We start from the raw sequence: 27,555 nt of genomic DNA on the forward strand, positions 1-27,555 counted from the left end.
ACTTAAAAATTAGTCGGATCCAAAGCTAACGTAGACCAAACTACATAAAGCGGTGTGGATGACGTTCAATGTTAAAACCTTCCCAGAGCCTACCTTAATGTTCTCTTTTGTGCAATCCAACTATTTCATAAGGTCATGCATCCTTGGAAGGAAGGGAAAAACAAATATCAGCTTTATCCAAAACTTCTGAGAGCTATAAGAAATTTCCAATGATAGCAATTAATCCCTACTGTTTTATTTGGTGTGGTCCAATTGAACATTTTATCTATCTCATTTTTTAGCTCATACCTAAATGATCTACCCAAATAAATGGACAATTTGGATATAACACATTATTGTAGGGCCACATAACTTCATAACCTTAACACAACTCAAGGACACCACGACGCAACTTTTCCGTCTTTCGAATCTTTCATTCAACAAGACTCGACCAAACATTGCATTGCATACGCGGGACCGTTCGACGCGCGAGAAGTACTCAGAGGGAACTAGTTGGATCAGGACAAATGGAAGTCTCTCTCAGCTTGGATGGGCCCACCGTTGTATTAACGTGAAATTCACCCAGCCATCAAGTGAGTCAACCCATGATAGACTCAGGACCCCAAAATCAAGTGAGATCATCAATTGTTCAAGTGGACCAGAAGATTGGAAGTAGTGTGCATATATAGAAAGGTCACGCTTCATACTGTTTCCCTTGGTGTTGCTCACTTAAATCTTTCATTGGCCTGAGTTTTGGTTATCAGGACAATATTAATTTGGTTGGAGTAGATTACACATGATTATCACAGTGAGCCCTATAAAAATGAAAGGTGAACGTCTCTCCCAACTATTTTCATTAGTATGCCCACTTGAATTACATATCAACCTAAAATTTTGGCTCCTTGCCTAAAATGTGATTACAAATCTATTCAATGGACTGGATCTCACGAATACATTATGGTGGGCTGGCTTCGGTTATAGTTTGGAGAAAAGTTGAACATGCAGGAGAACAGTCGGGAGTGGACCGTTAGGGGTATTTTCCTGATTGTGGGGCCTACCAGAATGTATCTACTATATATGCACGCCATCCATCAGAGTTTACAGATCACTGTGGTGCATAGTCTTAAGAGTGAAATAAATCCAAATCTCAATTGGACCACCACCCATAATTAAAAACTTCCCAAGGCTCATTAATATGTTTATTTGCCATCCAAACTGTTCATAAATAAGGTTGAATAGGCCTGGACGAAGGAAAAACACAAATATCTGCTTGATCGAAGCCTTCTATGCCCCCAACAAGTTTACAGTGATAGGTGTTCCATCTTCGCTACTTTCTTTGATGTGGTCCACTTGAGCTATAGAACTGCCTTATTTTTTACACCATGCCATAAAATGATCTAGCAGTATAGATGGACAGTGTGGATATAACAAACACACTATATTGAGCCCACAAATTTTTACACGTGAATATGATACCGACTCTGTTCTACGCTGCAAATCCGAGAAAACTGACACTTGACCTAACCGGAGCGGATGAAGTGCGCCCCATGCTCACCTAACATGGTGCGGTCCTGACCATGTGGCCCCATCTTGATGCATGTATTGTATATCCACGTCATTCATCTATTTTTTTTCAGCTCTTTTTGGCATAAAACCATAACTCAAGCAGATCAGAATCTTGCATCTATCTATTTATTTCGGTACTATTTTAGTGTTAGCTTTTCATGTATACTCTTTTCAATTGTGTGATCCATCTAAACCATGGATGGGACTGATTTTGTGGCCCTGAGTCTAACACAGGGTGTCTCACCTGATGGTTGGGGTGGATTTTACATTAACACTATGCTAGACCCACTCATGCCGGTAACTATTTTTCATGGAGTGTTTTGTTGCAACACCAGGAATTTGTGGCCCTACGATTCCCCCTCGCATACCAGCACGTCCTCCAGCGCGACTTGGCTGCGACTCGGGACCAGCCATGTGGGTGAGACCCTGACCCTAGGGCCCCACCTTGATTTATGCATGATATGTCCACACCACTCATCTATTTTTCCAGCTGATTTTAGGTCATGTTCCCAATATTGGAATATATGTAAATTTCAGGTGGACCACGCTATAGGAAACATTAGTTTTTTTAAATTAAAAACATTTTGTGGGCCATAAAAGTTTTTGATCAAGCTGATATTTGGTTATTCTTTTCATTCAAGTCTGTGCCGCGTTATCAACAGCTTTTATTGTAAATAAACATTTCGGTAGATGCTGGAATTTTTTTAATGGTGGGCATTCAATGACCATTGTTTCCTGTGGTGTGGTTCACCTGAAGTTTTTATCCGACTCATTTTTTGGGACCATGCCCTAAAATAAGCTGGAAAACAGAAAAATGGTGTAGATATACAATATATACTTCGAGTTGGGCCCTATGGTCATAGTCTCACCCACATCTAGAGCTATCAACGAGAGGAGCCGGTGTTAGTGGTCAGTATAATCAATATTTTGGTTTTCCGAGTCCAACACACTGATTCCACGTGGTTCGCAGCCCAAGTCGCGGTCAACTTCGTCCAATGCCCTGTTGTAACTTGTAAGTTGCACCAAAGCTAACATAAATACGCATCGGATCAATTGCCGTGTCGGTGTTAAATCCTCGAGCTCCGTTCAAAGGAGATCAAAGTTACATGGCCCCACAGTGATGTATTTATTATATCTACACCTTTCAACTATTTTTCGAGATCATTTTAGAGCATTAGCCAAAAAATGAATCATATCCAAAGATCATCTGGACCACACCACAAATAGTAGCGGAGATGGAGAAGTTGGTATTTGTTTTTTCTCTTTGTTAAGAACTTCTTGTGGGCCACAAAGTTCTGGATCAAGTAGGTATTTGTTTTTTCTCTTCATTAATCAACCATTTGGATGCAAAATAAGCATTACCGTGGCCGCTAGGAAGTTTCTAATGGTGGACGATTCAATCACATCTGTTTTCCTATGTTGTGGTCCAGTTGAGATTTGGATCTACTCTGTTTTTTAGCTCATGCACTGAAATAATAATCCAAAATGGATAGACGGCATGGATAAAATAAACATTATATATAGTGGGCCACCGTCACTTGAAACCCAACCCCAATCAGCCACACACATCACCTCTCCCACGCGTCCCTCGACCCCTGACCAACCTTAGAACTATTACACTTATAAATTGAAGAACATTCTCCTGCTGGAATACAGAGGAGAAAACTAATACAATTTCCATGGATTGGGCATTGGTTATGTGGTTGTGGGCTTTGGTTTTTGTTCAGTACCATAGTCATGGGTGGCTTGGGTACTTGGACAAGGAGAGGACTTCTCTCTTGGAGATCAAAGCTTCCATCAATTATCCGAATGGGTCTTCTCTTCCTACATGGGAGGATGGGACTGACTGTTGTAGTTGGGAAAGAATCAAGTGCAACAATGCGACAGGCCGAGTGACCAAAATTTCTCTCAATCGTACAAGGGAATGGGAATTGGGAGAATGGTATCTGAATGCCGACTTACTTCTATCCTTTGGAGAACTGCGGAGCCTCGATTTGTCCCGGAATTACCTGGGTGGTTGGGTTGATCATGAAGGTACCTTTATCTCCTCCAATCTTAACATTCTTCCTTGATGATTTAAAACAGGGCTGCCTTCAGATGTCCTAATAAATTGAATTGCAAATATGTCAAGGTATGTAGTGATTTCTCGTTTATTAACTGTAATTCTGTCACTTTCAATTTGGACATGGAAAAACAGGGCTTCAATGACAACGAGGATGACTTGGAGAAAAAAAAAAAAAACCGGAGTTGTTGGAATTGAGGCCTTCTTCTACATAAATACAGGGGAAACATTTTTAACCACTGCAATTTAATTCACGCCAGCATCACCATCTGTTTCATGCTGAACAAAAGATCTAAAGCTGTGTGTTGGAAATAAAGGCCCCTGGTGTTTCCTCTTCGGCATGATGCATTTGAGGAAATTTATTTATTTTTCTAATGAAAGATTAAGAATGGTTGGGATTTTTCCCATTCTAAGCAGGATCTAAATAGAGGATGTCACCCATATGGGATTTTTCCCATTCTAAGAGGCCCTAAATGCAAGACGTCACCCATATGCAGGTTTCGAAAGAAGGTCCAGATTGCCCAACCTAGAGCTCCTTGACCTCAGTCATAACTCCTTCAACGCAAGCATTTTTCTCTATTTGGGTTCACTCTCATCCCTCAGGACTCTTGATCTAAGCTACAATAATATTGAAGGACACTTCCCCTCCGAAGGTCAGTTGATCAATTGTAAAGAAATTAAACCGAGATTGATAACACAGTTTAAAACAATATTTTGAAATGGATTCAGTGGCCATGCCTCAGTCACACTTCCAAACAGGCAATATGGAGGTTTCGGATTTGAAATATAAGAGACTGAATTGCTCATTATCCCTTCTATATAAAAGCATATAGATCATGCTGATTGGAGTCCTTCACGTGCATATCAAAATGGCATTTGAAATTTTACATTTTGAGATGCCTGTTGATTCTTGCCATCAGTAGTAGCAGATAATAACATTACATCTTCTGCCATATTATAAGCTCAACTGTGGCGAAAAACAAAGGTAGGTTTCAGTGCTTTCTTCTTCTTCGTCTTCTTATTTTTTTAAGGGCCTGAGGTCGATCAAAAGAAGCCACCTATGGCTTTAACCTAGAGTGATTGAAGAGAGGGAAAGGAGGTGAGAAGACTCAGATGCTGTAGTGATCCTCCAGTGCCAACCATTCATGCAGTCCATCCATTTTTCCAGGTCATCTTAGATCATCATCACAGAAGTGAGGCAGATCCAAAGCTCAGTGGAGCACACCACAGGAAACAGTGGAGATTGAATTGCTACTGTTGAAAACTTCCTGCGAGCTACAGAAGTTTTGGATAAAGCAGTTTTTTTTTTTTTTTTGCCTTCATCCGGGTTTATGTGACTTTATGAACAGGTCGGATGGAAAATAAACATGGCGGCTGGACACTGGGAAGGTGTCCACGGTATGTGTCACTATCCCTACTTCTTCATGTGGTGTGGCCCACATAAGCTTTGGATCCATCTCATTTTTTGGTCTCATACCCTAAAATGAGCTTGCAACATGAATGGACTGCATGGGTAAGGTACACGCATCATGGTGGAACCAACACGGGTCACTACAGAATTTGAAATTCAATTTGATAGTGCATCCAAACGCACTGGACAGGCTGACTTTAAAATTGTAATTTTGTCCATTTGAAGTTGGACTTGATAAAAACCAGTAATTGATATAAGGCTTCAATGATGACAGTGAAAAAAAGAAAATGAGAGGGGGTTCTTGGGATTTGAGGCCATCTACCACATAAATATAGGAAAACATTGTTTTTACCTTTGTATCTCAATTCACTATAGCATTGCCATCTGTTTGGGCATGTTATGTTTTTGAGTAAATATTTTTATTTTATTTTTAATGAAAAATTAATAATGTTTGGGATTATTCCCCAGTTCTAAGCAGGTCCTAAACACAGGATTTCACCCATACGCAGGTTTCAAAAGATAGTCGAGATTGAGCAATCTAGAGCATTTTGATCTGAGTTGTAACCACTTCAATAGAAGCATTCTACCATATTTAGATGCCATTTCATCCCTTAAGAGTTTAAGAGTTTGTATCTAAACATCAATTCTTTTAGAGTCCCAGACACAAATTTGGAAATATTGTCCAGATTGGGCAACTACGTGCATCTAGATCTAGACCCTGGGCTGCCACGATTGTTTTGCTGAATTCCAGACACAAGTTTTGAAATATTGTCCAGATTGGGCAACTAAGTGCATCTAGATCAGGAAGGACCCCGGGCTGCCACGATTGATTTTCTGAATTCCAGACACAAGTTTTGAAATATTGTCAGATTGGGCAACTACGTGCATCTAGATCAGGACCCTGGGCTGCCACATTGATTTGCTAGCCCTCCGGGCATCTTCTTGTTAACAACGTTGTTCTCTCTGGAACAGACTGCTTTGCCGGGGATTGCTTTTTTCATGCTATGTTGCTTTGATTGTTGACCAGCAGGTTGTCAGACCTTAACCTGACCATGTGTTGGTGGCGTTTTAGCCTCATGTTGAGGTTTATTGAACCGTATAGTTCCCTCCTTGAATTATCTTTTCATGAAAAGTATGACAGATGAGGGATTCGTGTAGAATGAGATTCCAAGAAGGGTTAACAATATTTGAATTTTTTGGGTCTTGGTTGACCATTGGCACTTTACCTTTATCCTTGGTTTTAGCTAATCGGTCTTTGATGATTATTCCCTTTGAAATGAATCTTTCCTTTAGGGCTAGGGGTGAGCCCTTTTCTTGTGCTCAGTTTGGTTATTATGGACGATGTCGGACTATCAGTACCCTTGGTAATGATTGACCGTATCTCAACCTGTAGCGCATATGGTCAACCGATCAAGTGTACCATTTCCACATGCTTTTCCTTAGGTCGTGATCATCTCAATTTGGACATGTTGTCATTGGCCGCCCCGAGAAGGGGATCTCAATTAATTCCTGATGCAGGGATGAATGTGATGAGGTCGATCACCATCTTCCTCAGGGGGGATAACTACTTCGAATCCACGAAGGTTCTCTGGACTCCTCACAGAGACTTCTCGAATCCACGAGGAAAAAGCAAGAAAATAGATATAATATTCATGAAAATTCATAAATTAATTGATATCTACAATAAATGAGTCTACAACCCTTTAAATAGGGAAACCAAGCCTTGGAAGAAGTTTCAGAATTAAACTACAACTAAAACTCCCTAAAATTCGTAACTTACTATAAATACTAAATTTACTATTTATAGTAAGTTTCCTATGTAGCTTAACCATGTTATTCTCCTAATTTTTCCAAACACTTTTCATGTTGGACAACTCTTAAAGCCCAACAGATAAAAAATTATGATCAAACCAAAACTTACTAAAAATAGTAAAAATAGAAATAAACAGAAAATTCGACCATCAATCGGATGGAATCTTGCAAATTCGGCATGGGCAACCTGACCTTGCTAGGTTGGTTGGACAAAGTAGCTCGTCCTACCCTAAAATCGTATAGGCTACGTCGAGTAACTCATTCTGGTTTGTGAGAAATGCATGTTTTAAGGTTCCGACGGTCTTAATGACTAATACCTCCAATCGGGCCTTCTCTAATCCATCTTCGACATGAAAGTGTCCGCGACCCGCTCTACATCAGTCTCCTTCACTTCAAAAAAATCCGTCCTCAAGTTCTTGTACTACTTCAATTCTTCATACTCGGTCTGGTGCACCGTAACGATACCTGGATCAAAAGTTATGATCAATTTTCGGTCCACCTTCTTTTGGTCCAACCATGTTAGGAATGTATCTGTGACACATTCTACATCAGACCCCTCTACTTGGAAAAAACTCATCCTCGAGTTACTCAAGAGAGCTCATGATTTTGAGATAACTTCTGATGCCGATGCTTATTAGCCCTTTTCTTGTACTTGCATTAGCCCTTCATTTCTGCTTGCAAGATCTGACATTCTTTCTCACTCACCTAACAATGAAAGCGGTTGGGCAAGCTAGACCTAAAGACAAGGCCTATGTGATGTTGGATGTCCCTCATGGGAGGTAATCATCAAGTAAATCTTTAGGTCAAAATTCTTTAAATTCGTTCAGGAAAGGCCTTAAACTTAGGGGAATGTCTAAGGGTTTCGATTCCTCACCCTTTACTATTATGGCGTATACCTCGTCGGCTTCCTTGAATTCATCCATGAAATCTCGAATGATCAAGAGGAAGCTCCCCTCCACTTTAGAAGCTTCGGGGTGTTTGTCTAGTGCAACAGGGGTAAGGTTTATTTTTCGGCTATTCTTGACAAAGATGTAAACATTGTCTTGTCCTCTGTGGCTCACAATACGGTCCGACTGCCATGGTCGATCGAGTAAGATATGGCATATTTCCATGTCAACGATGTCACAAAGTATTTGATCCTTATTAGTTTTGCCAATTGAAAACGAGACAGTATATTATTTAGTTACATTGGTCTCGTTCACCTTTTTTATCCACCTAATTAAATACGGGGAAGGATGTTTTATCATTGGTAGCTACGACTCGTCCACCATCACTCTTAAGACAATGTTCTCGCTACTTCTACTATTTATGATCACATCACAGACTTTGCCATTGATGTGCACCGCATACGAAATATATTGTATCGTTGTGGTTGTAATTCCTTCTGTGGGGTGTATTGTAATCACCTCACAACTAAAGATTTGTCACGATCCTCGCCTGTCGATTCATCTTCATTTACTCCTTCCTTTGCGGCCTATTCATGTTCATCAAAGCCAGGGTCTTCTTCTACTCCCTCACCTTCAGTGCCCTGTTCATTTATGGTCAAGTGGGTTGCGGGGCGTTAAGGACAGGTGTTTGATAAGTGTTCGGTTAGCCAAACGTAAGGATTTGAAATCCTTCTCAGGTCCGCTGTTGTGGGTGCTACACGTTGATACCTAGATGAGTCGCTCCCCATATCACAATTTACGGTTGCAGGAGGATGATGATGTTCTCCTACTGGTTCTTTTCCTCGTGCTAGCACTATATCCTGCATGGGACTCGTCATGGGGGTTCAAGTTGAAGGATACGGCCGATTAGGAACTTTTGCAAGTTGCATTGGCTACAACAGTAACAATTGTTAGACCTTAGCCGAACATAAGGACTTGGAATCCTGCTCGGGCCCATTGTTGTGGGTGCTACACATTGATGCCTAGATGAACCGCTCCCCATATCATGGTTTGCGGTTGTAAGAGGTTGATGATGTTCTCCTACTAGTTCTTTTCCTTGTGCTAGCACTTGAAAAGGACAAGCTTAACAGTCCCAAAGAAGAGGGGGGGGGGGGGGGGGGGGGTACCAAATAAAAACTTCGAGTACTAAAATAATAAATAAATTAGAATTAATCACAAATCTCAATAGCATTAGTATTGAAAAATTGATTCAAACTTAGTTCGTAAGACAACCTTACACCAAAAATAAAGTTTTAGGTAGGACAACCAGATTTCGAGAATGTTTGTAAGGATCAAAATCTCAAACCAAGTAAGATACAATAGAGCTATCTATTACAAGCATTCACCACATTTGCATAAATAAATTACAATCATTCACCACATGCAAAAATTGAACATCCACCACAAACTCTAGGAGTTATAGTGGTTCGGTGTGTATACCAACTGTTCTCAAACAACCACACCTACTCCACTCCTAATAATCATAACCTATGTGATATTGGCATTCACTAAAAATAAGGTTTTCATAGGTTCACCTTAAAACCTTACACAGTAGTGACTTTAGAAGGGCTATCACAAACAGAAATCCTACACTGAGATTTTCTGGTTATCTCAATCAAAATCAATATATGAGATTTTCTGTTTATCTCAAAGAAATCAAAAATATAGAAAATAGAAATGTACTTATCTTCTTCTTAAAAATGAATCTCTTAAAGTAACCTTTAGAACTGCTTTGCTTGAAGTAAACCATTCAATGTCCAGTAATACAAACATGGGTTCTAGGTTCTATATTGATTTTAAATTAATACAAACCAAGAGTTACTTGCTTGAATTTATTAAGATCTCAAAGCATAGTGATTACTCGCTTTTAAAAAGTAAGATTCATAAAAAAGAGATCAATGAATCAAAACAAAAAGTCATATAAACAAAATATTAAAATACAGTGTAATAGCCTGAAGATAGTAAGGACTTCTTTCTTTCTAGGTGAAGGCTTTTCTTAGCTTAGATGAGTAATTTCGGATTGAGAAAAGGCCTCTATTTATAGCTGAAAAGTTGTTGCTTCGACTTATCTAAGGTCTCCTTCAACTCGTCTAAGATCTAACCAAATTTCAAATTTTAGACACGATCGGATAAAACTGTTCTTCGACTGATCGAAGGCTCTATTCGACTGGTCGAGGGCCCTGCTTGACTGGTCGAGGGTTCCTAATTTAAGTTGTTGGACTTCGAGTCAAGCAACCCTCGACTGGTCGAAGGCCTCTCTTCGACTGGTCGAGCAGTCTACTCGACTGGTCGAGAAACCACGAGAAATATCCGTTTTTTGGATTTCAAACTTGGACTGGTCAAATATTATCTTAGAGTGGTCGAGTTACAGCTTAGACTAGTCAAATCAAGGCTTAGACTAGTCGAACTAAATCCTAACCAAAGTATAAAAACCCATATATGTTTATCTTTTGAAAGCACCTAAGTCTAAGGTCTTTCTACGGTCAATTATACCTGAGAAGACTGGACAATGAAGTTTAATGCTTGTTCTTCTTCTTAAATCTTCAATAGAATATAGTAGATCTTCAACTTGAAGTATATTGAAGGTGGATCATGATTTTCTACTTGAAGTGTAGTAGAACTTGAGTTCATTCTAGCTTGAGCTTTAGCTTGAACTTTCCAACTTCATAACTTGTACTTAAGTTTGGTCTCCATAGTAGATGATAAACTTGGATGACTTGAGACTTGAACTTTCCATCTTGATCCACATTAGACGGACTATAACTCAAGCCATTTTGTTTAAACGAAATTTGACAAACAACGATATGCTTTATACAATATAGCACTTACAATCTCCCCCTTTGTCAAATTCGTGACAAAATACTTAGTACAACAATGACAAAAATATCATGAAATTCATGTTGCTGAATTTGGTGCTACTACCCTTAATGTGGGCTTCTCTTCAATACCTGTAATATAGCATATACTTTCAATGCACAACTCCGACAACATTTTCTATTCATTTGTGCAGAGCAAATGACATATATCATATTAACATCAATCATTCATCATTCATAACAATCTAATATTTTCTTCCCCTTTTTGTCACAAATTGAAAAAGGAAAAAGTGAACATGTGAATACAATATAATTGAAAACTAAGAACTAAAAAATGTATAGCTGAACCAAATAATAATCATTAAAATTGAGTCTAGGAAAAGGAGTTACTAAAGTATAAAGAGAGCATAGAGAGAGCATAAGTCAAGAGTCAACCAACCACATAGTGAAAATTAATACAACCCAAGTCAGCTAGAAAATGCATAGCAAATAAACTAATCGGGCCCAGAGGAAGATGGAGGAGGTATGAAAGGATCAATTTGGTAAGTCCTTTGGTAATGCGACAAAAATATTTGTGCATATATTTCATGAAAGTTTTGTGACTTTCAACCAAAGTATCCTGAGATACCTTCAACTCAACAACTTTCTCTTTCAAAGACTTGAGCCGATCATCAACCTGAGAAGGCTGATAGTTAGGATCAGACTCATCGTCCGATTCTAGCTCAACAAAAATGTCATCCATGGACGTGTCTTCAGTAAAAGGTGCATCCTCTTCTTCTACTTCATCCTCATCTCACCGGCCAGGAAGGTAGTCCAAATTCATCTTGTGAATGTTCATGTTCTCAAATGGAAGGACTGCCTCGGGCGCCTTAATAGGAGGAATGACAACATTACAATGAATGGCAAGGCTAGTCATGAGATAATAAAAAAGAACAGACTCATGGCTAGGATGGATATGAAATTGAATAATTAAGTAGCAAATTAGATAGGGAAGACAAATGGGTATACTGGACACAACAACATGAAGAACACGGAACATAAAGGGAGCAAGTTCAGACCTATTCCCGAACCTAGGATAGACATTGGAAGTGAAAAAACGATGAACTCTAATTTGGGTAACATCTTGTTGGCATGGAGGGCATTACCTAAACACCATTTGGCATTAAACCGACATAATGTACAGATAATTTCCCAACGTTCAGATTCATTCATCCTTTCAGCAAGGGTAGGTATGGGAATACCTTCATCATTGACACAAATGTCCATCAACCCTGAAATTAGATGCCTATCAACAGGGAATGTCCCTTCTCTAAAATTAATAGAGAATGTTAGATTATCTAGAGATAGTTCACCTATCGAAGCATATATCCCTTGCGTTATAGAAATGTATGCCATTACACCTTAATTAAGAATGTTTTCCCAACCGACTGAGGTAAGGGGAAGGAGCTAGAATGGAGCAATGTGATCAACAATCACAGTCCTTTCTATGATAATTTTTCAATTACGGAGATCCCTAACATGCTCCGAATCTTCTTTAGGAGATCTTAGGGTTCTCACCCTAACTGGAGTTAACCGGAAGGAAGAACCACGAGTAGCTTTCCTCTTAGTGCTATGTTTCATTTAGAGATTGCAATAGAGAAAATTACAAAGAAAAGATGAGTTTGGCAAGGATCAGATTTTTTTCCCAAAACCCACTATAGAAAGGGTATGAAACTCAAAATAAATCACAAAGGAATGATTAACAAGCAAATATATGAACTCAAATCTAAAAGAAAAAGTGAAATGAACCAGTTACAAGAAACGATAGAGATGGGTTTGACGAGTGGAGCCACGACTAGTAGAGGAAGATAAAAGAAATGAGGTAAAAAAAAAGTGTTTTTCCCTTTTAAAATGAAGAGGCCTGTGATTCACGACCAGTCGAGTGTGGTCCTCAACTTGTCGAGGATGTAATCGACCTGTCGAGCATCTGAAAAAAAAAATCTCATTTTTATTATTTTTAAATGTTTTACATTTTTTTATTAAATTTTAAACATGCAAAAAAAATAATAATATGATTTAATTAATTATAAATACACATACCAATATCATGTTTTAATTTGGAATATTTATTCCTGTCATTTAGTCATAATGTTAACAAGCTATTTTTCAGTCTGGATATATTCTAATGAAATGCTTTTATCCTCAACCAATTCTTGAATATAATGATATCTAATGTCTATATGTTTTGTACGAGAATTTTGAATAGGATTCTTTGAAATATTGATTGTGCTAGAATTATCATAGTACAAAATCATTGTATCTCGCTCAATTTCGTAATCAGCTAACATTCTTTTCATCTAAACTAGCTAGGTACTAGCATTACCAGCTGCGATGTATTCAACTTCAGCTGTAGATAAAGATACAGAACTCTGTTTCTTACTGTGCCAGGAAACTAAGCAATTTCCTACATAGAAACATCCACCACTAGTAGATTTTCTATCGTCAATGTTTCATGCCCAGTCTGCATCGGTATATCTAGCAAGTTGTACAGTTGTATCATGAGGATACCATAGACCAAAATTAGCAGTACTCTGATTATATGTTTAACAACAATAAGATGAGATTCTTTTGGATCAGACTGACATTTAGCATAGATTCCAATGCTAAAAGTAATATCTGGTCTACTAGTAGTTAAATATAAGATACTACCAATCATGCTTCGATATAAGCGAGAGTCTACACTTTTACCTATTTCATCTTTTGAAAGTTTGAGAGTTGTACTCATAGGAGTATCAAACTTTTTACCATTCTCGAATCCAAATTTCTTTACCAAATTTAAGGCATATTTGGTTTGAGAAATAAAAATACCATCTTCCTGTTATTTCACTTGTAAACCCAAGAAGTAATTCAATTCTCCAACCATAATCATTTCAAACTTGGATTTCATAAGCTTTACAAACTCAATGGACAAGTTAGTGCTTGTAGATCCATAAATAATATCATCAACGTAGATCTATACAATCAATATGTATTCATTATATTTTTTGACAAATAATGTTTTATCAATGCTTCCCATGATAAAATTGTGACTGAGTAAGAACTTAGTCAAATTTTCATACCATACCTTGGGAGCTTGTTTTAGAACATAAAGTGCCTTTCTAAGACAATATACATGATTTGAAAATTTAGGGTCTTCAAAACCCATAGGTTGTTCAATATAAACTTCTTCATGCAGATCACCATTTAAAAATGCACTTTTGACATCCATTTAATATATTTTAAAGTTTTTATAACAAACAAAATAAATAAATAATCTAATGGATTCAAGGTGCGCAATTGGTGCGAAGGTTTCATCATAATCAATTCCTTCTATCTGAGTGTAACCTTGTACAACCAGTCATGCCTTATTTCTAATGATATTTCCAATTTCATCAGATTTATTCTTAAAAATCCATTTGGTTTCAATTATATATTTATCAGATGGTTTTAGAACCAAATACCAAACATCATTTCTTATAAATTAATTTAACTCTTCTTGCACGGCCACTATCCAATTTTCATTGGCAAGTGCTTTTTTTACATTAAGTGGTTTAATTTGAGAAGTGAAGCAGACGTAGTTACATATATTCTCTAATTATTTTCTTGTTTGAACACCAGTAAGAGAGTTACCTAATATCTAATTAGTCGGATGGTCTTTGACTGATCTCAGTTCAGCATTATCTGGATTAGATGAAGAGTCAGGTTTCTCGATAAAGTTAACTTCATCATCATCTAGACTTGTTGAGAGTGTGATCAGGTGATCGTCAATTACCACATTAATAGATTCCCGGATCATGCATGTTCTTTTGTTAAGAACATGATATACTCGACTACAGGCGATGGAGCATCTGGTGTAGCCCTATGATTTACCACTGGAAGTGCTTTACAGAAATCAGGGTTGTGTCGTACAACAACTATAGGCGGTGGAGCATCACCTAGGGCTCAGGGCGGAAGTAATGCATCCGCAAGACAGTTGAGGATTGCTTATAGCCCTTGCATGGTCAACTAACTCTCTCAATGAAAAGCTTCTATTCTTTCCGGAAGATAACAAGTCCCTGGATCACCGTTCATAGGATTTTGGTCCATACCTTTGTTGTTTGCCATCGACCTAAGAGGAAACCTGGCTCTGATACCAATTGACGTAGGGATGAACGTGATGAGGTCGACCATCGTCTTCCTTAGGGGGATAACTACTTCGAATCCATGAAGCTTCTCTGGACTCCTCACAGAGACTTCTCGAATCCACGAGGAAAAAGCAAGAAATTAAAATAGTGTTCATGAAAATTCATAAATTAATTGATATCTATAATAAACGAGTCTACAACCTTTTAAATATGGATACCAAGCCTCAGAAGAAGTTTCAGAATTAAACTACAACTAAAACTCCCTAAAATTTGGAACTTACTATAAAATAGTAAATTTACTATTTATAGTAAGTTTCCTATGTGGCTTAACAACGTTATTCTCCTAATTTTTCTAAACGCTTTTCATGTTGGACACAACTCCTAAAGCCCAACGAATGAAAAGTTACAATCAAACCAAAACTTACTAAAAATAGCAAAAATGAAAATAAACAGGAAATTCAATCATCGATCTGATGGAATATCACAGATTCGACATGGGCAACCTGACATAGCCAGGTTGGTTTGATAAATTAAGTCTTCGTACCTCAAAATCATATATGTTACGTTGAATAACTCATTCCGGTTTGCGAGATATGTCTGTTTTAAGGTTCTGATGGTCTTGATGACTTCTGCCGCCAATCAGGCCTTCTCTGATCCATCTTGGACATGAAAGTGTCCGTAACCTTCTCTACATCAATTTCCATCACCTCCTTTTTTGAGAAATTCAAGAGGTCTTTGTTCATGTTCTCATGCACTATATTCCTAACATGTTACAATTCTTAGTAGAATGAGTCTTAGTTCCATTATACTTGACATATATCTCTTATTTGAATTCCTTGGCTGATGGGATCTTTAGGCGGTTTGGAAGCGTGATGAACTTGGCTTCCAATATAATGTCTAACATCTCCTAGGCAATAGAGATATCAAAAGTATATTACCTTGGAGTTTCAAAGGAACCTTTTTTTGAGTTTATATAGGGTGAGGCCTTTTACTTGACCTTTTTCAGGGCATAGCACTCCCAGAATCGTGTGCCAACTCTCTTGGTCATGGTTGCCTCGTAACAAGTGTTGTGGTCTTCATCCGACCATGCGAAGAGTATTTTCTCCACAACCAACTAATAGTTCGGGTCATAATAAGATGTGTCCTTGGATGTGCTCATTCGTTGTTTTTCCTTTTAGAAGATGTGCTTGTATTAGATTTCCCTAGTTAACAACTCAAACATATGTTCAATGTACATGCCTTCAAATTGCTTTTGAAGCTCAAAACTCATGCCTTATAAGGTGAGCCCAAAAACTCGACCTTCGGGAGAATTACTAAACAACGATTTTTGGCACCATTGAACCGAGCGATGAAATGATTGATCATCTTGTCGAACAGTTTTCACAGCCTAAACCAGTTAGTTATAGATACCTCAAGTTCAGTTCAGTGGAACTATATGTGAATCCTCTCTTCCATATCTTTCCAAGATTGGATTGAGATAGCAGAGAGGTTTATGTACCATGTGAAAGTGATTGCTGTTAAAGAATTCCTGAACAACATGAGTTAAAAAAAAAAAAAAATCATTAAGAGATGACTTACCACATTACATGGTGAAGCAACCAATGGGCTTAATCATAGAGGTCTCACCTTGTCCAGAGAAAAGTGTGAACTTAGGGAACTTGAAATCTCTGGAAAACTCATAATAATGATCAACCCACTCAAAGTATGGTTTCCTATAAATCGGTGGAGCAATTCATCGGTCATTCGATTGGACCTCATGTTCCTAAATGAGTCCTATAACATCATCCCTGCCAACCAGCTATTGTAGGCCTGATAGTTCTACTCAACTGAGGTGTCACTCAGATTGCCTAGGGTATGTCCATTACGCCATGTGATCCACAACCACTGGGGAAGGGGTAGTAAGGGATTTCCCCCCAAGCACCTTTACATGGTAATAGTCATTCTGGACAAGAGGACCAGTCAGAGATTGCCCCCATGTGTCTTTATCCCGTGGTACCCTTGACAGATGATTGGGTCAGTCGAAGGTTATCTCCTTTGGTATTTGGCCCCCTGAAAACCGTTTTGAACAATTGGACCAATTAAAGGTTGCTCACCACGTGTTATCAACATGGGTTGGGAATTACCCCTAATGAACATAATGATTCTATCGGTCAAGGTATTCTAGCAGCTGATTGTAAGATTGAACATCTTGGTCGCTCCTTACTGCCACCACTATGCAAATATAGGTTGGCTTCAAGGTTCGGTCTGACTTGTTCTTGTATGTAGCTCAGTTGGTCATTTTGCCTCTTATTCAATTGGATCATTGGGGGACTTATTGGGTAATATTACTAATTGGAAGTCTCTAGAGGCAACCTTCAACCAATCTCTCAAATATCTCTAGTTTTACATTGATTCCTTTGGAAATCTTCTGCACATGTTCTTCTATTATGAGAAAATGTAGGAAAAAGTCAACAAAGATAGTTGAGAAGATCATGTATCAACTTGACTATGGGCTCGAACTGCAAGCCCAAGTGTTATTGCTCTTCTACAACGCCATCAATAGAACTACATTTAAAAAATAAATAAATTTAGGAGGCATCATATTTATTGATAAATACTAAAGGTAGCCTACCGCGTCCCACTACGTTTGCAAAAAAATTTATGTGTAATTCAATCAAATAGGAGGCTACACATGTGAGCAAGGGCCTTTACTTGGTTAATGTCTGCGATTAGAAATTAGCGTGAGTGTACTAGAGTCATACTCGACTTAATGCTTGATTGAACATTGGTGCCCCTAATGCTTTAATGCACCGATTAAGACTAGATTTGAGGATCCTGACGCTTTCACAACCACCTGTTATAACAGCGATTAGGCAATTTACATAAGGGTAGAGGTTAATCCTTCTTGATTAAATAATTTTACCTCACATTTAGGACTTTTCTTTCACTAATAATTGCAACCAATATATTTTTTAAAGGAACAAAGATGGACAAATAAAAGAAAAGAATGCTAAAACAATGTTGCTTTTATTAATTTGTGAATGATGCTCATTATAATCGACAGAGTGTCAAAATAAACTAAAGAATAAAGTAAAACAAGAGATAAAAATATGATTTTTTGTTTGATCGGGCGATCTAGGCAGATAGTCAGCGGAATGTGAACTAAGTATTTAATCTTCTAAGTAGGAACTTAGTTAAAAGGAATCTGACAATGGATGGTCGCGAACATTTAATATGCTCTTAATCATAAAAATTATGATAGGAAGATAAAAATAAAGCCTATGTAGATACATTGTATTTGGCGAGGGCCTCGAGCTCTTCACCGCGTTCTCCTTTTATAGCTTTTAGATGTGACAAAACTCTCATCGAGTTTACTTGTTAGTCTAAGATCCTTAACAGCCACGACCTTCTGATGTTCTTTTCCCTCATGAGATCTCCATAAATCAAAAACCCATTTTCAGATCTCCACTTTTACGTGGCCGTGTATATTCGAGGATTTGTTCAAGACACTATTATATTTAAATCTGACTTGATAGAGCCATCTCCACTCATGACCTATTATTCCCTTAAATATTCGTGGAACTGGGGAAATTGGATCCACCAAATCCTGATCGAGTCTCATTCTTTTGACTCTAATATCATTAAATATCAATCATCTTCATATATTCAGAATATTTTTAATCACCACTAGAGCTCTAAACGTCTTTAGGAAGATCTCCCATTTTAAAAGGATTGTGAGAGACGACCTTAGCAAGCATATCCAAATATATGAAAGAATCCTTACCTCCCCAGGTCTTTTATAGATGTGTTAGGTTTGCTTTCTTGGTCATGTGCCACGCGAATTAGGGTTACATGTCACTTGTTGCTTCATTTCTCTTAAAAGCATGTGTATGGTTTTGTGCCACCCCATTTATGATGGGAAACGTATCACGAAGGGAAAGGGGTAAAAGATATCTTCAGGTACGAGTATGATTATGTTAGTATTAGGTCTATGGTGACATCATGGGGTTAAGTCTTATTGATCCATGTAGGTGTGCCAAAAACGAGTGTAAACAATGGCTAACATAACTTGGTAAGTGGCTTTCACCTAGACATCACAATGGACCTCATAGAGCTTTGTGTTACACGAGATAGGTATCACATGGATTCCACGTAACTGGCCTCTGTGCATGGTAAATCTTGCTTTGTATGGTGGGATTGCAGGAATCCAATAACTCAAGCTCTACGTAGTCCATCATAATGTTTGTGTTATATCCACTTTGTCCATCAATTTCACTAGTTTATTTTAGGACATGCGCCCAAACATGATGGAGATCTAAAACTCAAGTAAGCCACACATTAACACAATAAGAATTAAATAGTGCGGATAGAAATGTCAACAATATTGAAGCCTTCCTATGGCTCACCATGATCTTTTTATGCCATTTAACCAGTTGATAAGATGACTCCCACTAGATTTAGGAAAAACAAAATATTATGCTCATGCAAAATTTCTGTTGCCCACAAAATAGTTTCAACATTGGGCGTTTTCATCCCCATTGCTTCTTAAGGCATAATCCACCTGAATTTTGAATCTTCCTCATATTTGGGCTTATTTCCTTTAGTGAGCTACCAAAAAAGAAAGATGATTGGATGTGAACCTGGAGATGGGCCTCACTTTGGGTTGATGGGGTTTTTTCCCCATGCTCGACCGGTCGTGAGCCTTACACGACCGGTCGAGGGCTGGTGCATTACCAGTCGTGGAGTCGAGCCCTGACTTGACTCAAATTCTAGAGACTTTAGGCTATTTTTCTCCGAGATGCTCGACTAGTCGAGGGTGGTGCTCGACCAGCCGTGAGTGGCTCTTGACTGGTCGTGGCCTCGTCTCGACTGGTCGTGGTTACGCAGATTCGTTCCCCGATTTTGCGGATTACAAAAATCTGAGTCCTTTCGCAACTGGGATGTGGAAAAGAGTTTCCTAAAACTATAAATAGGGGTTCCTAGGGTTTTTCTACAGATATGAAAAACACAAGAGGGCTATCAAGTGTGAGAGAGAGAGAGAGAGCGAGAAAGCGAGAGAGGAAGCTTGTAGAAGGGAAGTTATGCTCATAGAAGTTATCTACTGTGCTATTTATATCTCAGTGCTTCTATATCCTTGTAATCAGTGAGATCTCTCCGTTTTTTCTTTTATTCTTTCATTGTTTATCCACTCCTGCTTGAATGAAGGCAGTTGTAACGTTCTACTTCATAGTGAATTGTTGATCTGGACGAAGTCCCGTAGTTTTTACCTCTTTGAGGGTTTTCCACGTAAAATCTCTTATGTGGTGTGTGATTTATGCTTTAATTTATTTCATTGCTTTATTATCCATAATTCTAGTTTATTTCGGGAGGGTAGATCCTAAGGTTTTGTGCAAGGCCCCCAACGAAGTGATATCAGAGCTAAGTTCATTGAACAGGGAGGATTGTTTTTGAATTATGAAAGGTGGCTCATCAAGGATGATCAGCCTCAATGGTTCTCTAACTGGATTATATGGAAGGCTAAGATGGAGGACTTGCTTTATTGCAAGGACTTATATTCTTTAATTTTAGACATATTAGCAAAATCCAAGGATATGTCTGATGATGATTGGAAGAAGATGGACCGAAAGGCGGTGGGGTTTATTAGACAATGGTTGGACGATTCCATATTCCACCATGTGTCTACAAAGACCTCAGCCGCTAGCCTATGGCTGAAATTGAAAGGGCTATATAAGAGGAAGACAGCCGGTAATAAGATTTTTCTGATAAGGCAACATGTGAATCTCAAGTTCAAAGATGATGGTTTTGTGGCCGAGCACATGAATGAGGTTAGCAATATAGTGAATCAACTCTCCTCTATGAAGATGGTCCTGGATGATGAATTGTAGGCTTTATTTTTGCTTAGTTCATTTCCTGATAGTTGGGAGACATTGGTGGTGTCTCTAAGTAACTCCGCACCAGAAGAAAAGATATCCATGGAATAAGTAACTAGCTGTCTCTTCACTGAAGAGACAAGGAAGAAGTCTCAGGGGTCCACTCAGCAAAAGGCCCTTGTGACACAAGAACGGGGGAGAGGAAAGAACAGGAAGGGCGGGAAGGCCCGAGATAAATCAAGAGGTAAGTCGAGTAATAGAAAAGATGTTGAATGCTGGAATTATGGCAAGAAGGGTCACTATAAGCATAAATGTCGTAAGGCTAAAAATGACAAGAAAGGAAAAGGAAAGGAAGATGAATCAGATTTCACTGTGGTCGCTTCAGATGGTGACGTTGTAGTTATTCTTTCAGTAGATCACAATATATGTCTCACAGCTACGAGTCAGGACACTGACTGGGTGATTGACTTGGGAGCTTCTTTTCATGCAACTCCATGCAGGGACTTCTTCACAAGCTACAAGTCAGGTGACTATAGGACCGTGAAGATGGAAAATTCTGGCATATCAAAGATCGTGAGAGTCGGTGATATTTGTATGAAGACCGATGTGGGTTGTACATTGGTTCTCAAGGATGTGAGTCATATCCTAGACCTTCGCCTCAACTTGATGTCGATGGGAAGGTTGGATGATGATGGCTATTAAAGCCGATTTGCTGGTGGACGCTGGAATCTCATCAAGGGTTCATTGATCGCAGCCAGAGGAAAGAAGTGTTGCACCCTTTACAAGGCAAGTGTCAGTATGTGCAGGGTTGGGTTGAACGCAGTGGAAGATTTAGCTATTGACATGTGGCACAGGCGTCTAGGCCATATGAGTGAAAAATGGTTTCAGCTCTAGTAAGGAAGCGGCTCCTTTCAGACGTAACAGGTACACCTCTCAAAACTTGTATTGATTGTTTGTCAGGAAAACAGTATAGAGTTTCATTTTTTAAAACTGTTTCTCATGTTAATAAAGTGCATACATTAGATTTGGTTTATTCTGATGTTTGTGATCCTATGAGGACAAAAACCATGGGTGGGGCATTGTATTTTTTCACTTTTATAGATGATGCATCTAGGAGGGTTTTGGTTTATACTTTGAAATCCAAGGACAAGGTCTTTGGTGTATTTAAATTGTTTCATGCTATGGTCGAGAGAGAGATAAGTAGATCATTGAAGTGCATCCGCACTGACAATAGTGGTGAATACATTGGCGACTTTCATGAGTATTGTAAGTCCCTGGGTATACGGCATGAACAGACGATTCCCAAGACCCCCCAACATAATGGTGTAGCTGAGCGAATGAATCGTACCATTGTAGAAAGAATCAGATGCATGTTATCTCATGCGAAATTGCTCAAGACGTTCTGCGGTGAAGCAATGCACATGGCGATGTATTTGATAAACAGGTCTCTATCAGCCTGTTAAATGGAGAAGTACCTAAGAAGGTGTGGACTGCACATAATCCATCGTACAGTCATCTCAGGGTGTTTGGATGCAGGGCATCTGTTCACATACTAAAGGACGAGAGGTCCAAGCTCGATATGAAGATCAAGTAGTGTGTGTTCTTGGGGTACGGTGATGAAAATTTTGGTTACAGATTGTAAGATCCGACCAAGAAGAAGCTCGTCAAGAGCAGAAATGTGGTATTCTTTGAAGATTAATGTATAGAAGACATTGGTAAGCCAGAGAAGAACCAACCTAGTTCAGGTGAGCTAGAGGACATGGATCCGGTTATTCCTCCTATGGCGCCTGATGACGGGGGAGTACAGCAAGTTGCAGAGGACGAGAGAATTCCTTTAGAAGATAGACCAGGGGAGCAGCCCCCACTTGATCCACCTGTTGAGCCATAGGTAAGGAAGTCATCTAGAGACAGATAGTCATCCAAGAGGTACTCGCCACATGAGTACATTATGCTGACTAATGGAGGAGAGCCAGAAGATTATACTAAGGCCCTATCCGATGAGCATAAGGGGGAGTGGTTGAAAGCTATACAAGAGGAGATGAAATCATTGTATAAGAACCATACCTATGACATAGTGAAATTGCCTAAGGGTAAGAAAGCTTTGAGCAACAAGTGGGTGTTCAGAAAGAAAGTTGAGCGGAAGAACTCATAGACAAGGTTTAAAGCCAGACTTGTGGTGAAAGGGTTTGGTCAGAGGAAAGGCATAGACTTCGAAGAGATATTCTCACCAGTGGTGAAGATGACATCCATACGGATGTTGCTTGGGTTAGTGGCTAACATAGATCTGGAGATAGAGCAGTTAGACTTTAAAACTGCCTTCCTCCATGGTGACCTGGAAGAAGAGATCTACATGCACCAACCAGAGGAGTCCAAGTCAAGGGCAAATAGCATATGGTGTATAGGCTAAGGAAGAGCTTGTATGGGCTGAAACAAGCTCCACGGTAATGGTACAAGAAGTTCGACTTGTTTATATTAAAGCATGGATATGACAGAACAGAGTCAGACCACTGTGTTCACGTGCAAGTTCTCAGATGGTAATTTCTTAGTTCTGCTATTATACATTGATGACATGCTCATCATGGGAAAAGACATCAAGAAGATCGACAGGCTGAAACAGGAGTTGAGCAAGTCGTTTGCGATGAAAGACTTGGGCACAGCTAAACAGATCCTAGGAATGGAGATAGCCCGTGACAGAAGTAGCAGGAAGCTTTGGCTATCACAAGAGTGGTATATTGAGAAAGTCTTAGAGCGGTTCATTGTGAATGCAGAGAAGCCAGTCAGTACTCCACTGGATGGTCACTTCAGATTAAGTGACAGGCAGTGTCCCAAGACGAAGGCATAGGTGGAACGTCAGTTGTAGGAAGTTTGATGTATGCTATGGTGTGTACACGCCCAGACATATCATATGCGGTTGGTGTTGTCAGTCGGTATCTTGTCAATCCTGACAAAGAACATTGAGCAGCGGTAAAATGGATATTACGGTATCTAAGGGGCTCATCCAGGTTGAGCCTATGCTATGGTGATGGAAAACCTATGTTAGAGGGCTACACAGATGCAGATATGGTAGGTGACATAGACTCCAGGAAATCTACATCGGGGTTCATGTTCACATTTGTAAGGGGAGCAGTTTCTTAGCAAAGCAAGCTACAAAAGGTCGAAGCATTGTCGACGACAGAGGCCGAGTACATTGTAGTCACAGAGGCATGTAAAGAGATGCTTTAGATGAAGAGGTTCCTACGGAAACTTAGCCTGAAGTAGGAGTAGCATGTGGGCTATTGCGATAGTCAGAGTGCTATAGACTTGAGCAAGAATCCAAGTTAGCATTCCAAGTCGAAGTACATAGAGATTCGGTATCACTGGATCAGGGATACTTTGGAACAGAAGGTGTTACAACTTGCGAGGGTCCACACGGACAATAATGGGTCAGACATGATGACCAAAGCTCTGCTCAATGGTAAGTTTGAGGTTTGCAGAAACCTGCCTGGCTTGAAGAAGATAAATCCCTCCTGGGTCAAAAAGGGAGAGATTTAATAGGGTTTTTTTCCTGTGCTTGACTGGTCGTGAGCCTTACACGACCGGTCGAGGGCTGGTGCACTTTGGCCTATTTTTCTCCAAGGTGCTCGATTGGTCGAGGGTGGTTCTCGACCGGTCGTGGGTGGCTCTCGACCGGTCGTGGCCTCATCTCGACCGGTCGTGATTATGCAGATTCGTTCCGTGATTTTACAGATTGCGAAAATCTGAGTCCATTTGCAACTGGAATGCGGAAAGGAGTTTCCTAAAACTATAAATAGGGATTCATAGGATTTTTCTATAGATATGAAAAACACAAGAGGGCTATCAAGTGTGTGATAGAGAGAGAAAGAGAGAGAGGAAGCTTGTAAAAGGGAGGTTATGCTCGTGAAAGTTATCTACTGTGTTATTTATATCTCAGCGCTTCTACGTCCTCGTAATCGGTGAGATCTCTCCATTTTTCCTTTTATTCTCTCATTGTTTATCTACTCCTGCGTGAGTGAAGACAGTTGTAACATTCTACTTCATAGTGGATTGTTGATCTAGATGAGGTCTCGTGGTTTTTACCTCTTTGAGGGTTTTCCACATAAAATCTCGTGTGGTGTGTGATTTATGCTTTGATTTATTTCATTGCTTTATTATCCATAATTTTGGTTTGTTTCAAGAGGCTAGATCCTAAGGTTTTGTGCAAGGCCCCCAACATGGGTAACATGGATTGCTCTAACCCTACTAAGACTAAGGAGGTGATTGACATGACTACAAATACTAACTTATTGGCTTACTTAAATACACTTTTGGATGGTTCGGTAAATGTCTAATTATAAAATTTAATTATCTAGAAATGAGAAAATAAGTCCTACCATAAGCTAGGGACATTTTTTTTAGATCTTATTGAGCTTAGGTGGGTAAAGGTTGGGGCTTTATCAAATTTTAAAAATACTAAAACTACCTTCACATAATTTATTTTTTATCCATCTTCCTCTCACTCTCTGGTTTGCAGCTTCTCGTCTCCCTCTCTCTTTCTCTCTTAGGTAGCCCACAGGATGGACCCATACAAAAGCTAGGGCCCCTATGCTAAATGGTACACACATCAAGGTGGGCCCACATAATGGAAGGCTAACATCAAAGGTGGGACCCACATGATGGATGGCCTTTCGCATGATGGACGATCTACACCCGGTGGAACCTACTTGATGGAAGGTCCACATGAAAGGTGGAACCCATATGATGGACAGTCCACATGAAAGGTGGAACACACGTGATGGATGGTGGCATTGAAGATGAGCCCACATGATGCAAAGTTGACATCAAAGGAGGGCCCACATGATGAATAACCCATATTGAAGGTGGGGTTCCACATAATTAATGGTCCACATTAAGGTGGACCCAGATAAAGGATGGAGTAAGCCTCACATGATGGATAGCTCACATCAAAGTGTGGCCCCCATATGGTGAAAGACGCATATTCAAAGTAGCCCACCATGATTGATGATCAACATAGAAGGGGTACCCCCACATGATGGATAGTGGACATCAAAAGTGGGCCTCACATGAGGGATGACCCACATTAAAGATGGTCCCTATATAATGAATGGCCCACATCAAATTGTGGACTCACATGATGGACTACCTATATCAAGTGGGACCCACCAATAGATGATCCAAATCAAGGTGGGCCTCGTAAAGTGGACATTTCACATCAAAAGTCATCCCTAATGATGAATGGTCTGCAAGATAGACAACTCACTTTGAAGGCGGCGCCCACACAATGGACACATCAAATGTGAGCTCCATTTGATGGGTAGTGGACATTTAAGTGACCTACATAAAGGAAAATTAACATTGATGGTGGGCTCCACATGATGTATGACCTAAATCAAGGTGCATACCCCCCCACATGATGGATGACCAAAATCAAGGTGGACCCCCACATAATGGATGGTGTACATCAAAGGTCGGCCCCTAATGATGAATGGTCTACATCCAAAGTAGGTCTTGCATAATACATGGCCCGCTTCAAATGTTTGACCCACATGGACTGTCCACATCAAAGGTGCGCTCCACATGACATACAATCCGCATGCAATGGCCAACATGATGGATGGCCAACATCCAAGGTGAAAGGAATGAAGGAGCATGCTCATTTGAAATAGAGTTATTGCAATTTTTTAAAATCATAGCAACTATCCTTTAAATAAGTTCTTATTTGAATGCTGTACAAAATATGATTATTTCAAATAAAAGCTCTTTTCAAGTATGAAAAAGTAATTTTACCTAATGAACTTATTTTACAATAAGAGCTAGTATAAAGAAATTTATTAGAATAGCTCTTATTTGAAAAGCTCTTATTAAATTAGATAAAACATGCCAACCATGCCCTGCGAAATAAGTGGCATCCAAGTGGAATCATGATGCAAGGACGGACCTAATGAGGTTGATTACTGTCTTGCTCAAGGAGATAATTACACTGAATCCATATAGCTTCTCTGGACTCCTCACCGAGATTCCTCAAATCCACGAGGAAAAATAGAAAGAATAGAAATAAATTCTAATAAATTCAAAGTTAGATTAATTGATGATAAAAGCGAATTTGCAATCCTTTAAATAGTGATACCAAACTTACGAGGAATTTTCAGAATCAAACTCCAACTCAAACACCCTAAAAAATGTGATTTCTACTAGACTTCATGGTTTTCGGCCAAAAATAAGAAGTGTTTAATTTGGCCTCAACCACGTTATTCTCCCAATTTTTCGAAGCGCTTTTCATGTTGAGCACAACTCTTAAAGCTCAAAGGATCAAGAGTTATGATCGAACTAAGACTTACTATAAATAGTAAAAATGAAATTAAAATGGACTTTCAACCATCAATCTGATGGAATCTCACAAATTTGGCGTGGCAACCCGGCGTTGCAGGGTTGGTTGGCTAAAGTAGCTTCTCCTACCCAAAATTATATATGGTACGTCGAATAACTCTTTCCGGTTTGGGAGATATGTCTGTTTTAAGGTTCTAACGGTTCTAATCACTTATGCCTCCGATCGAGCCTTCTCTGGTCCATCTTGGACATGAAAGTGTCCACGACCGCTCTACATCAAATCATGAATAACACTATTTCACACAATGCAAGAAACAACAAGCTCTGAGTGGCCCACCATGTTTTATACGTAAAATCCTTGCCATCCATCGGGTGAAGCCACTTATTTTCTCAGTCCATTTCAAATTTTCCTGTACAGAACTCCTCAATGTCTGACAAAAAATTTCCCCTAAAATCTCTAAGTTCACGTGGTGTTGCCCACCTGGGTTTTGAATCATGAAGAATTTCATATCTTCTTTTCATCTTACTGAGTTGCACCTAACTAATGTGTTTGACTAAAGATACATACCCAAACTTATCATTGTCATCCGATCCCCATTATTCCATTGTTTTTGGCCCGACATCATAGCAGCACGAGGATAAATTGATTGAGGGGTAGATGTTCCATA

At 39.3% G+C, this 27,555-nt stretch overlaps 1 protein-coding gene across 1 annotated transcript in view; it reads left to right on the top strand.

Annotated features, from left to right (window-relative positions):
* Positions 1 to 3,086: 3,086 nt before the first annotated feature.
* The window catches only part of LOC131220115 (receptor like protein 21-like), a 49,785-nt gene continuing 25,316 nt past the window's right edge, over positions 3,087 to 27,555 (top strand). Inside the window, exons 1-2 of the mRNA XM_058215087.1 lie at positions 3,087 to 3,579; positions 4,105 to 4,260. Of these exons, the coding sequence (XP_058071070.1) occupies positions 3,225 to 3,579; positions 4,105 to 4,260 (511 nt within the window). The 5' untranslated portion in view covers positions 3,087 to 3,224. The remainder of the gene's footprint in view (positions 3,580 to 4,104; positions 4,261 to 27,555) is intronic.

This window comes from Magnolia sinica, chromosome 12, assembly GCF_029962835.1.
Source record: "Magnolia sinica isolate HGM2019 chromosome 12, MsV1, whole genome shotgun sequence".
In the NCBI taxonomy this organism is placed as follows: domain Eukaryota; kingdom Viridiplantae; phylum Streptophyta; class Magnoliopsida; order Magnoliales; family Magnoliaceae; genus Magnolia; species Magnolia sinica.